This window comes from Mustela nigripes, chromosome 17, assembly GCF_022355385.1.
Source record: "Mustela nigripes isolate SB6536 chromosome 17, MUSNIG.SB6536, whole genome shotgun sequence".
Classification (NCBI taxonomy): domain Eukaryota; kingdom Metazoa; phylum Chordata; class Mammalia; order Carnivora; family Mustelidae; genus Mustela; species Mustela nigripes.
The window spans coordinates 11,932,285-11,945,091 of NC_081573.1; the positions used below are offsets into that span (position 1 = coordinate 11,932,285).

General features: G+C 51.0%; 1 protein-coding gene across 2 annotated transcripts; it reads left to right on the plus strand.

Moving 5' to 3' along the window:
* Window positions 1–1,897: 1,897 nt before the first annotated feature.
* On the plus strand, window positions 1,898–12,355 carry LOC132005120 (zinc finger protein 548-like). Of its 2 annotated transcripts, XM_059381918.1 has the most exons (4): window positions 1,898–2,183; window positions 4,097–4,138; window positions 7,185–7,311; window positions 8,890–12,355. In XM_059381918.1, exons 1-4 carry the CDS (start codon window positions 2,169–2,171, stop codon window positions 10,428–10,430), a joined length of 1,725 nt encoding a protein of 574 aa, XP_059237901.1. In that variant the 5' UTR covers window positions 1,898–2,168; the 3' UTR covers window positions 10,431–12,355. The 2 variants fall into 2 exon arrangements, with proteins under 2 accessions (XP_059237901.1, XP_059237902.1); XM_059381919.1 differs by lacking the exons at window positions 1,898–2,183; window positions 4,097–4,138 and adding an exon at window positions 4,392–4,956.
* Window positions 12,356–12,807: the final 452 nt, after the last annotated feature.

A 12,807-nucleotide genomic window follows, 5' to 3' on the forward strand; every position in this document is an offset into this window, starting at 1 on the left:
CTTGTCTGGGGCAGCAACAAGACGAATGGATCCCTGCACCGTGTGTCAAATCTGAGAAGTTTATGAAGAGGCCTTAACTGGGTTCAGTCCCATATGTTGTGCAGGTGTTCTCAACACCACATCATGATCTCAAGGCTGTGTCCTTGGAGCAGTCTCTGGGAGGGAGAAAGACAAGCAGGACCCACATTCCAAGGACAGTGAGTGGGTGAGGAGCCGTGGAGTGCCCGGGGTCTAAGTCACAGGTCAACTGGTGGTCTTATCTTTTTGGTGACGTTTTCCAACAGGTAAAAAACCAGTGTATACTAACAGTTAAACATGAGAAATGTCGGATTTCCTTTAACAGCAAAGAAAATGATTAAAATAACATTTTGTATTACCTAACTGAAACTTTATGCCTGTTGGTTAGTAACTTCTCATTTCCCCCTCCCTCTAGCTCCTGTCACCATCATTCCACTCTTATGAATTTGACTAGATTCCTCCTCACCTAAGTGGAGTCATGCAATACTCGTCTTTATACTGTGTCTGGCTTATTTCACTTGGCATCATCTCCTCAGGGTCTATCATGTTGTCACGTATTGCAAAACTTCCTTTTAAAAAACTGAGTAATATTTTTGTTATTTGTGTATATTGTGTTTTCATCCATTCACCTGTTGATGGGCATTCAGTTTGTCTCCACATCTTAGCTATTGTGAATCGTGTCGCAGTGGACGTGGACTTGCTAATATCTCTTCCAGGTCCTTTTGTGTGTGTGCTTGGAAATGGAATTACTGCATCGTGTGGCAGTTCTATTTCCAGTTTTTTTGAGGAACGTCCATGGTGTGCTCCATAGCCCTCTACGATTTTGCATCCCCACCGACAGTGTGAAAGGGGTCCAGTTTCTCACATCATTGGCAAGACTCGTGTTCTGCTTTTTGGATAATAGTTCTCCTGTTGGGTGTGAGGTGATGTCTCATTGTGGTCTTGATTTGCACTTCCCTGATGATTAGGGACCATGAGCATTTTCTCATATACCTGTTGGCCATTTGTGTGTCTTTGGAGAGACGTCTGTTCTCTGGGTGTTGAGTTTGATAACTTCTTTTTTTTTTTTTTTTTTTTTTTTAATTTTGTCAGAGAGAGAGAGAGCGCGCGCTCTCAGAAGCAGGGGAAGGGGCAGGCAGAGAGAGAGGGAGAAGCAGGCTCCTCGCTTAGCCTGGGAGGACCCAGGACCCCGGGATCATGACCTGAGCCGAAGACAGCCGCTTAATGACTGAGCCTCCCAGGCGCCCTAGATTTCCAGTCCTTGGAGGAATTGACAGTTCGGCTATGGAGTCGTGGCATTTTAGGAAACAGTACTCTCGGGGTTCAGTCACTGAGTGGTTCTGCGTGCTGGAAGGACGTTTTCCGGGAATCAGAAGCACAGCGTCACCCTTTCCACCTCCTTCGGGCCGGTCGTCCCGCCCCCGTCTCCCCTCCACAGCTCCGTCGGAAGCCTTTTCTTCCCGTCCTGGTCCAAACGGACCGCTGGTTAAAACGGACTCCAGAGATTGTATTTGAAAAGGGACAAGGTCGCAGACAGCTGTAAGTGGACGTGGTGCCGGGATGCGGTGCGTCCCTTCGGACGTGTGGCCCTGAAGCGCTTCCCGTGCTTCTTAGCCCACGAAGCAACCGCGCCCCGACCGGTCTGTGACTTCCCAGCCTGCGCTCCAAGATATCCTGTAGGTCCCCTTTAAGAGCGGGCGAGACCCCGCCCCGTTGGGGGCCACGGGACTCCATTTCCCAGAGGTCCAGACGAGGCCTCACGTGCTTAATCCGCGACGGTAGGAGAGGGGACCTTTGGCTAAGAGAGGAGGGTGACGACGGTAGCGGAAACTACGATACCCAGAAGTCTGCGGGGCGCGGCGGCGGCGGCGGCGGCGGCTGAGCCAATGAAGCCTTGAGAGCGCGACGCCTGCATGCGTGCGCGCCGGGGGGCGGGACTTCCGGCGTTCCCTCTCTGTGTCAGTTGGTTGCTCTCGGTCTCGGGGATTCAAGGCTTCCAAGGCGTTTGGCGGTTGCGGAGGTGACGGGGCGGGAGAACGAGGGGAGCGGCGTCGTCCCCGTCGCGGAGGCCGCTACGAGGCTCTCCTGTCTCCGCCCGGCCGTCAGCCGCTCCCCGCCCTTCCCGCCGGTCGTTGGCGGAGGCCGCGCGGATGAAGCCGGCTCAGGTGGGTGCTGCGACCCCCGGCCCGCCAGCCGCCCGCCCCCCCGCCCCGAGCGCTAGCAGCCGGATGGAGGGGCGCCCGCACAGCTCCCGGCAGCCGGGCCCGCGGGGTGGGAGCAGAGGGCGCCCCGGCGTACGGTCCCGGCTCCGTCGGTGCGGTGGGGCGTGGCGGGGGAGGGCCCGGCAGGTGCTCCTGAGTCGGGGCCGCGGGGTGGGGGGAGGCGGGCCTCTAGCGGGTGCGGGGAGCGGAGGGCGAGGTGGAGTGCTGCCTGCAGTGGCGGCGTGGGCAGCCGGGTCCGCGGAAGGTCGGAAGGGGCGGGGATGGGAGAGGGCCCTGCGCAGAGTCACAAGTTTAAGGCAGGGGAGCGCAGGATGGGGACGGAGCGGAGACAGCGGAGGAAACACTGCAGCCCCCCGCCCCGGGGGCAGTTCTGATGGCTGCTGGGCCAGGGCGGCGGCGTCGGCAGGAGATGCGATGAGATCCTGCGTGGAGCCCACAACGGAACCTACGGGGTTTCGGGCCGCATCACCCACACCTGTGAGCAGAGGTAGCGAGCGAAGGGCCATGTCCAGGCTTCTTGGCCTGAACATCTAAAGGGTGGGGGTTGGGGTGGGGGAGCGAGCCCAGGGAGCAGGAGGCGGGAGATCCTGAGTTTGGTTTTGGGCTCGCCAATGCTGGGATACCGCGGATGGAGATACTCATGAGTGCTTGCAGGTAACGGTCTGGAGGACAGGCGGGGTTGTTCTGTCAAGGATGCAGAGGGCGTGCACTGCGGCAGAGCAGGGCCTGAAGGCAAGATCAAGGAGCGAGGCCTAAGGTGATTCTAGATGGTGAGGGAGGCAGAGGCTGAGAGTTTGTGGGCAAGGCATGGGAGGCAGTTGTCCGCATCCCTGACGCTTCCTTGTAAAAAGAGCAGATGTGCTGTAGGAGAGGTCTGTCCCCGTGTCTTTAGGAAGGGAGGTGTTGGGGTGAGGAACTTCCCTCGGGTGGAGCTGGTGTTATGTGCTAGTGTTGACTGTGTGCTTGCGGCTCAGCTGACCCTCAGGACCACTCCCAACGGAACAAAGTAAAGGTCAGCCAGGCTGATGGAGCCTCAGGATCCCAGACAGGGGACTGCTTCCTCACCCCTCAGGGCAAGACTGATGAGCTGCTGTCCAGTCAAGGGCCTCCAACAAGCTCCCTGAGGGTTATGTAACAGGCAGGTTTTGTTGCTGTATGGACTATGAGCGTGTCCCTCTGCTCAGCCTTTTCCTACAACTCGTTACCTTAAAAACATGTAACAAAATGCATTGACTTAAGTACTCATTAATCAATATTATTTTAAATATGTACGCAGAGGTAGACAGAAACAAACCCATTCTGCAAGTTAAATTTATACAAACACTTAATAATTGATTTGACATTAAGTTACCTGTTGTTTACAGTGTAAAATTTTATGTATGATATCTTTTTTTTTTTTAAGATTTTATTTATTTGGCACAGAGAGAGATCATAAGTAGGCAGAGAGAGAAGGGGAAGCAGGCTCCCTGCCAAGCAGAGAGCCTGATGTGGGGCTCGATCCCAGGACCCTGAGATCATGACCCGAGCCGAAGGCAGAGGCCCAACCCACTGAGCCACCCAGGTGCCCCTATGTATGATATCTTCTGAAATCTTAGAAAGTGGTAAAAACGAAGACCTCAAATTTCAAAACCCTAGTACTTCATTTGCACTGCAAATGTATACAAAAGTATTGATCCTCTGGACAGGAACAGTTGTCACCCTGCTGATAAAAGCAGCCATTTTCTGGAGGAGCTGGACTTGGGCCACCAGGCTGAGATCACTCTGCTCCAGGGCAGGGCAGGAGGAGTGGTGGTCCAGCTCAGTTCATGACATCCTTCCATGGTTACTCATTTCTCATGATCTCCTCCCTCCCATAGGGTCCAGCGGTGGTGGCAGAAATGCTTATGGACCCTGTGCAGGTGAGTGGAGGGGGTCCCTCCTTTCAGCCATCCTGGTTGTCACCGATATATGTACCCTCAGAGAGTGATAGTGTCCTGAAGCTTCTCTTACCCTTCTCACTCTCTTAAGTCTGAGTACCATGTGCTTTCCCCGAGTCCAGGATCATGTATTTAGATTACATGCAGAGCAGTTCCCGTTTCTAACCCGTGATGTAAGATGCGGCACTCAACCCTGGCCACAGGATTCAGAATGTTCACACGCTTGGAGGTGAGACTTAGCTGGGATGTTCAGGAAACCGCAGGTCTCTCTTATAGCTGGTGAGAATGGGGAGCCAGGTTGGGTTTGACTGGGGTGCACAGGTGTCAGACCTTGAGTGACAGCTGGGGCTCTGGACCTCTAATCTGTGGTTGCTGGGAAGTAGGGAAGGTTTGAAACAGAAGAGAAGGTGTTGTGTCGGAGATTTTAACAAATTCCCTTTGGCTGCAGAGAGGAAGACAGATGGGCAGGGAGGGGATTGTAAGTGAAATGCTGGCGGCAGTCCAGGTAAGCGATGTGGCAGCGGCTGCCCAGGACCGGTGGCCATGCATGTAGAGGAGCCGTTGGTTTCTGAATGTGTGTTAAACAGCACTCCTCATATTTTGAGATGTGGAGACTCGGGTTGATGAGGAAGTGGGCTAGTGGGAAGAGTCCAGGATGCCCCCAGCTTTTGGCCTCGTTAGGAAGGATGGATGCTTGAACTAAAACGGAGGAAGTCCATGGTAGGAATTTGCAAGGGGAACGTGAAGAGTCAGTTTCTGTCTGTCACAGAAGTCCCAGAAATTCCAAGGAAAGGTGTCAGGTAGGTGCTTTATGTTCTTTTTAAAGATTATATTTATTTGAGCGAGAGTGAGCATGTGGAGGGGGGAGAGAGAAGCTGACTCTGCACTGAGCAGGGAGCCCAACACAGGGCTCCATCCTAGGACCCTGGGATCATATCCTGAGATGAAGGCAGATGCTTAACCAACTGAACCCCCTGGTGCCCCTCAAGTAGGCACCTGAACACAGAGTTTGGGGGATAGAGTTAAGCTGGGGACAACCACAGCACGGTGGCTGGGTTGTGGGCTGGGTGGAAGCTGTGGGTCAGATTGAGGAGGCAGCATCTCTAGGTTATGGGGGTGACGCCATTTGAAGAGCATGAGTGAGAATGAAGGGCCTGAGTACTGGGGTTTTTTGTTTGTTTTTAAAAGATTGATTGGGGGCGCCTGGGTGGCTCAGTGGGCTAAAGCCTCTGCCTTTGGCTCAGGTATGATCTCAGGGTCCTGGGATTGAGCCCTGCATTGGGCTGTCTGCTCAGCGGGGAGTCTGCTTCCCCCCTCTCTCTGCCTGCCTCTCTGCCTACTTGTGATCTCTTTGTTGAATAAATAAGTAAAATCTTAAAAAAAAAAAAAAAAAGATTGATTGATTTGTTTGAGAGAGAGAGAGAGTGCCTGAGTGCAGGGAGGGGCAGAGGGAGAGAGAATCCCAGACCGACTCCCTGCTGAGTGCAGAGCCCAGCAAGGGCCTCCATCCCATGACCCATGAGATCATGACCTGAGCTGAAACCAAGAGTCAGATGCTTAACTGACTGAGCCACTCAGCTGCCATGTCTTGATTGGGCACCTGGTTGGTGGTGGGGCATCACAAAGCTGAGGAAGCTGAGTGTGTGTGTGTGCGCGCAAGAGAGAGAGAGGGACACGGGGAGAGAGAAAGAGACCGTGGACGTAGGAGTGAGAAAGTCTTCTGAGACCGGACTGCACCTGCACAGATGTTGCAGGGGAAGCCGGCCAGCCTGACATCGTGCTGGACCTCATGTGGAGTGGGTGTGGGGAGTTGCGGGTGCCTGGCCTTCAGATGAGAGAGGAAGGTTCTAACTGCTTAGGGGACAGCTGGTGTGATACAGAAGTGGGGAAGGGCTGAGAGTGTGTGATGTCCTCACATGGGCAGGTGGCTGGTGGTGACGCCGGAAGCCAGGCCTGATAGGGAGACCTTCAAACCAGGCTTGGGCTGGACCTGGTGCTGGGTGCCTTGGGGACTTCGTTGTTCAGGGGCAGGGCCGGGGCTGAATCAGATCCGGGATGTGTTTGCCTATTAGTTCGTGAAGGAGATGCCTGTGGTATGGGCCGGGGGTGTCTGGAGTTGTCACTGTGGAGGAGTCAGGGTTGTGTAGAGGGGCTGAGTCCAGCGACCAACATGCAGGTGAGGCAGAGTGTGAGTGGTTGGCTCAGGGTGCTCAAGGGAGAGGGACAAGTCCAAGTTTGACTTGAGTGTCTGAGTCTCACCTCTCAGACAAGACTGGGGGGACCCCCAGGGCAACTGGCTGTCGGGCCCTTTACCTAGATGATGTTCTTCTGCCCCTTCGCTCCTCATGTTTTACACCACCTTCTGGACTCAACTGGTCAGTGGGAATGAGGCGAGAGCAGGCACCAGTGCCACCAGCAGCTGGTAACTCTTCTGCACTGGGAAGTCAGGGAGGAGGACAAGCGGGGGCGGGGAATATGTGCGGGAAGGACATAAAGGCCTGGAGAGAAGTGTATCCCATACTTGCACCCACGGGAGTTTAATTTATGGAGGTGGATGAGTGATGACATGGAGACCAATGATACTGAAAGGAGGTTCTTACTCTGTTTCTCAGGGGTTGGGAGCACATCAGGTACAGGGCCACGTGGCCAAGTGCCCAACTTGGTTAGGAGGCATATATGCCAGCAGAGGGACGCCTAAGGTCAGAGCCTTTATTGAGCTTTCTGGGAGAAATGCCGGAAGAGTGGGGTGAGAAGCTTGGTGACGACTATTTTCTGTAATTTCCCTCTAAGTGGGGTAGAAGGGGCATCCCTGGCTGTCTGGTACCCGGTCCTGCTTGATTTTGGGCAGGGCAAGTGTGGCTTGGGGTACAAGTTCAGTGTGGGCTGCGGATTGCAAGGGAGATGGAGAAGCACATCTGGCTGTTTGTTTAGTGTATGATTAGCGGATGGTGAATAGCTAACTAGAGAATGCACGAGGCACAGTTCACAAAGGAAGCTGCTTGTGAACCAGATGTTCCAACTTCGGCAGAGCCGTGTGGTCTTGGAGGACGTGGCCATCTGTTTCTCCCAGGAAGAGTGGGGCCTCCTTGATGAAGCTCAGCGTTTTCTGTACCACACCGTGATGCTGGAGACCTGTGCACTTCTGTCCTCCGTGGGTAAGGCCTGCACCGCCCCTGCCACGTCCCGAACTGGGCTCTACTCTTCCCCTTTGGTTGAGGGGCAGCTCTGCCTTTCCACAACGAGACTGTGGATACTACTTTCTGTCGCGGTTTCCTGGCATCTGTGTTACTGGTGCCAGGCCTGGGCCATGCACCCTGCACCCACTCTCCTGATGCAGTCCCGTCCCTGCTGCTTGGAGCACTTGCAAGATCAGGCTCAGAAGTCAGAGATGTTCAAGTTTGTCTTGGAGATCCCTCAGACCGCCCTTGTCCCTGGTTGGGTCACCATGTCTAGATGCATGGAACTATAATGCCCCGGGCTTTCCCTTTTCCTCTTGCTGACATTTCTTGGGTTCTCCCTGTGCCAGAAATTTCAGGCACCAACCTAATTACTGATTTGGGGGTACACTGGGTTGTTTCTATAGCCTCTCCTGCGAAGTTCTTGTAATTTTAAGATGTTGGATATCCTGTGTTGGGTTGCTTGGGGTCACGCTGGCCTTGCCTTTTCCTTTCTTTCATCTAGGACTGGCCTGTCTCAGGTGTCACATCAGTAGTACCTACCATGTGGATATTACTGTGTCAGTGGCAAAAGACACTCAAAAGTGTGTGGCCCTGGTGCGAGGGAACAGTTGAAGGGTGTGTCAGAGTTGGGGATCTGTCCTTTGTTCACCACTGATTGAAGCCAAGGTCAGGGGCCACACCTCATTTCCACCTTTTTCTCCACTTTCATGTCTACTCTGAATTTGAATCCTCCTCCTAGCACAATCCAACACCTGCAGGCCTTGGCCCCTGACTGTGTCACTGCTCCCTGGGCAGGGTTCACCAACGTCTGAGCTATACCGAGGATATGGACTGGTCCACACATACCCTTAAGTAGTTCTGGAGTTGCAGTGTGTCCACGTGGTTCATTATTTCTAGGTCTGTTTAGTTTTCTGCACCAGGCTCACCGGTCACCAGCAGCTATGGCCCTTTGCACAGCAGGAACTCGAAAACCCTGCGTCTCCTCCCTGCACGGCATCTGCTCTGTCTTGAGTGTTTGTGCCCCACCACCCGCCACCAATGCATATGTTGCAACCTCATTCCCAGTGTGATGGTGCTGGGAGATGGTGCCTTCGAGGCATGCTTAGGTCGTGAAGGCAGAGCTCCCACAAATGGGATTAGTGCTCTTGTAAAGGAGACTCCACAGAGCCCCCTAGCCCCTTCTGCTGGGTGAGGACATGATGAGAAGTTGGCAGCCTGGAAGAGGGCCCTCACCTGGCCGTGCTGGCACCCTGATCTCGGAATTCCAGCCTCCAGGACTGTGAGAAATAAATTTCTGTCGTTTGTAAGCCTCCCAGTCTGTGGGATTTTGTTGTGTCAACCCAGATGGACTAAGACAGGACCCTCCCTTGTGTCCTTCCCCAGAGTCAGGGCTCTCCCATCACGGGGGCTTGCCAGGCTGAGCTCTGCACCACAGGCCTTCCTTTCCCTGTTCCCGTGGTCTCCTCCGTGGGTGTGTCTAACAGATATTCCCCATGGGGCCGCCACCTCTCACCAAAGTCAGGGGGCAATTTACCAGCATTTCTCTGCTTACAGGTTGCTGGCACGGAGCCCAGGACGAGGAGTCCCCTTCAGAGCAAGGTGATCCTATAGGAGGGTCACAGGTCAGGACTTTAACTCCAGGCCCACCCACCCAGAAGTCCCCGCCCTGGGAGTTGTGTGGCCTACTCTGGAAAGACCTTTTGCGCTTGGCTGAACATGGTGGAATGAACCCTTACCAAGAGTTATCTGTTTGTGGGGCAGACCTGCACCAGCACCAAAAGGAGCAGATTGAAGACAGATTTTCCAGAAGGGATGAGGGGAGTCCTTCCTTTCCAGTGAACGACAGCGTTCGCGTGGCAGGGAGTAGCTTCACATGCAGCAAAGGCCTTCTCCAGCACCTGACCCCTCACCATGCGCTGAAACCAGACAGGGACACTGAGCATGGGGAGACCTTTGAAGCTGGACAAAATGATTACAAGTGCACTGAGTGTGGGAAAGCCTTCAGCCAAAAACAGGTCCTTGCCAAGCACCAGAAGATCCACACTGGAGTAAGACCTTATGAATGCAGCAGATGTGGGATGGCCTTCATTAGAAAGTTTCACCTTGTTCAGCACCAGAAAATTCACACCGGAGAAAGGCCTTTTAAGTGCAATGAATGTGGGAAACTCTTTAGGTACAACTCCACACTCATTAGTCACCAGAGAGTTCACACTGGATTAAGCCCTTATGAGTGTAGCAAATGTGGGGAGTTCTTTAAGTACAACGCCAACTTCGTGAAACATCAGAGAATCCACGATGGAGAAAGGCCTTACGAATGCAGAGAATGTGGAAAATTCTTTAGGTACAACTATCGATTGATACGACATGAGAGAGTTCATACTGGAGAAAGGCCTTATGAATGCAGTGAATGTGGGAAATTTTTCAGGTACAGCTCCACATTCATTAGACACCAGAGAGTTCACACTGCAGAAAAGCCTTATGAGTGCAGTGAATGTGGAAAATTCTTTAGGTACAATTCCACACTCATTAAACATCAGAGAGTTCACACTGGAGAAAGGCCTTATGAGTGCAGTGAGTGTGGGAAATTCTTTAGGTATACCTCCACACTCATTAGACATCAGAGAGTTCACACTGGAGAAAGGCCCTATGAGTGCAGCTTATGTGGCGAATTCTTTAGGTACAAGTCCAAGCTCATTAAGCATTGGCAGAGTCACACTGGAGAGAGGCCTTATGAGTGCAGCGAATGCGGGAAATCCTTTAGGTACCACTGCAGACTCATTAGACATAAGAGAGTTCACACCGGAGAAAGGCCTTATGAGTGCAGTGTCTGCGGGAAATTCTTCCGGTATAACTCCAATCTCATTAAACATTGGAGAAATCACACTGGAGAGAGGCCTTACGAGTGCAGCGAATGTGGGAAAGCCTTCAGCCACAAGCATATACTTGTCGAGCATCAGAAAATCCACACTGGGGAAAGGCCATATGAGTGCAGCAAATGTCAGAAGGCCTTCATTAGAAAGTCCCACCTCGTTCATCACCAGAAAATCCACAGTGAAAACAGGTCTGTGAGCACTTTAAATATGGGGAAATCTTGAGATACAACTTGAAGCCACTGACCAGAGAATTCCATTGGCAAACTCAGGAGTGCGGAGAATAGAGTGAAGCTTTAGGCACTACTCTAAACTCAGTACCCGGAGGAGCGCCTTACGAGGACAGCGGATATGCAGCATGGTTTTGGTACAGCTTGCCACTCATTAGGCATCAAGAGGTCATGGGAAGAAGACCTTCTGAGGGCCGTCAGTGCGTAGCCTTAGCACAACTCCAGCCTCATTACACATCAGAGAATTCACGATGGAAAAAGACCCTATTTGTGCAGCAGACAGAGGCCTTTGTTCATCTCAAACTCCAACCTTGTTCCTCACCAAGAAGTTCACACTGCGCCAAAGAGCATTGCAGAGGGGGAAAGACTTCAGCCAAATATCTGCTCTGACCTGTCCTGCTGAAAGACACTTCATTTCACATTTATGTTGGGGCAAAGTGCATGTAGCAGTTTACCCTGTCTTTGAATCGCACAGTTTAGTAGTTTCAAAAATTCACATATTTATGCAACTAATTTCCAGAATTCCCTTCATCTGGCAAAACTGAAACTGTATCCATGGAGCAGCTCCTCCTTCCCCTCCTGACCACCCCCGGCAGCTGTGGTTTTACACCCCGTCTCTGTGAACTTGACTGCTCCAGATACTATATGTCAGTGGAATCAGACAGTATTGGTCTTTTTGAGACTGGCTTGTTTTTCTTGGCTGGATTTCTCAATTTGTCCAGCATTTCCTTCTCTGAGCATTTCCTTCTGTTTTGAGAAGGGATCAGAGTTAACAAACCTAAGATACAGGGAAGGGTGTTGATGGAGTCAGTACAACTTTGCCAGATGTTATATGATTTCCAGAGGAAGAGGAGATCCAGATTTTATATGGAATCTTTATTTCTAAACAGATTTATGGAGGTATTGACATAAACTACATTTATTAAAAGTGCAAACTATATATTTTTTTTAAGATTTTATTTATTTATTTGACAGAGAGAGATCACAAGTAGATGGAGAGGCAGGCAGAGAGAGAAAGAAAGAGAGAGAAGCAGGCTCCCTGCTGAGCAGAGAGCCCGATATGGGACTCGATCCCAGGACCCCGAGATCATGACCTGAGCCGAAGGCAGCGGCTTTAACCCACTGAGCCACCCAGGTGCCCCAAACTATATTTTCTTATATGTGTGCACAGTGGGAGCATCACTGGAGTCACCATGACTGATCCATAGGCCCTGTAGTTTCCATTAGCCCCATTTCTATTCTCTCTCCCAGCCCTACCCACTTGCCAGCCCTGGGTGGCACTTCAGTTTGCATTTGCTAGAATTTTATATAAAGGGTATCCAACAGTTAACTCCTAAATAGCTGTTTTCACTAAGTGCATATATGTATTTTTAGTATTATCCATGTTGTGTGTGCAAAAGCGTGGCATTCAATAACAAGCAAGGCTCTGTGGCATATGTTAGAGCCACATTGTCTATACAACAAAGGTGATCATCACTGAGTGAAAGAGTTGTTTAGAATGGGAGGGTGAGGGGCGCCTGTGGGGCTCAATCATTCAGTGCTTGCCTTCCGCTCAGGTCATGATCCAAGGATCCTGGGATCGAGCCTTGCATCAGGCTCCCTGCTCAGCAGGAAGCCTGCTTCTCCCTCTCCCACTCGTCCTGCTTGTATTCCCTCTCTTGCTGTGTCTCTGTCAAATAAATAAATAAATCTTAAAAAAAAAAATGGGAAAGTGAAGTTTAAAGTAAATTTAAGTTCAGTTTCATATTAATTCATTTTCAAAAGTTTTTGAACCATCTGAACCACCTTTCTAGAAAATTCTTGTTTGGCCTTTTTTCTACCAGTGTTTTTAAGCTATGTCTTTGTATCATAAAAATTCTTACAGTATTTAAAAAAAACATTTGTTATTGTATAAAACACACATAAAGTTTATCAACTTGTTATTGCTAAGTGTTCAGTTCTGTGGTATATAAGGTTCCTCAGAGAAACAACCATCAGGGTGTATGTGTAGAGAGAGAAGGGAATATGTGTTTTTTTAAAGACTTCTCTAAAGCTTTTGTGATGGCTTGGCAAGTAGAAAATCTGCAGGATGGGCCAACAGGCTGGGAATCGAGGAAGTGTTGACATTCTGCTGGTAGGATTTCTTCTTGCATGAGGTCATCTTTTTGTCATGTAATCTTCAAACCAGGTGGCTCATTGAGAAATTTAGAAAGTGCAGCAACAAGCGTTATAGAATAGGAAATGGAAAGAAAACAGTTTGAGAGTGAGACATGGGAAACAATTCCCGATTCCACTCCCTGATTATATTTGTCAAATCTCAACATGCACAAAATATTTAATGAAAAAATTATATTTATATTTACATTTAACACTTTCTGTTTCATGAATCACTA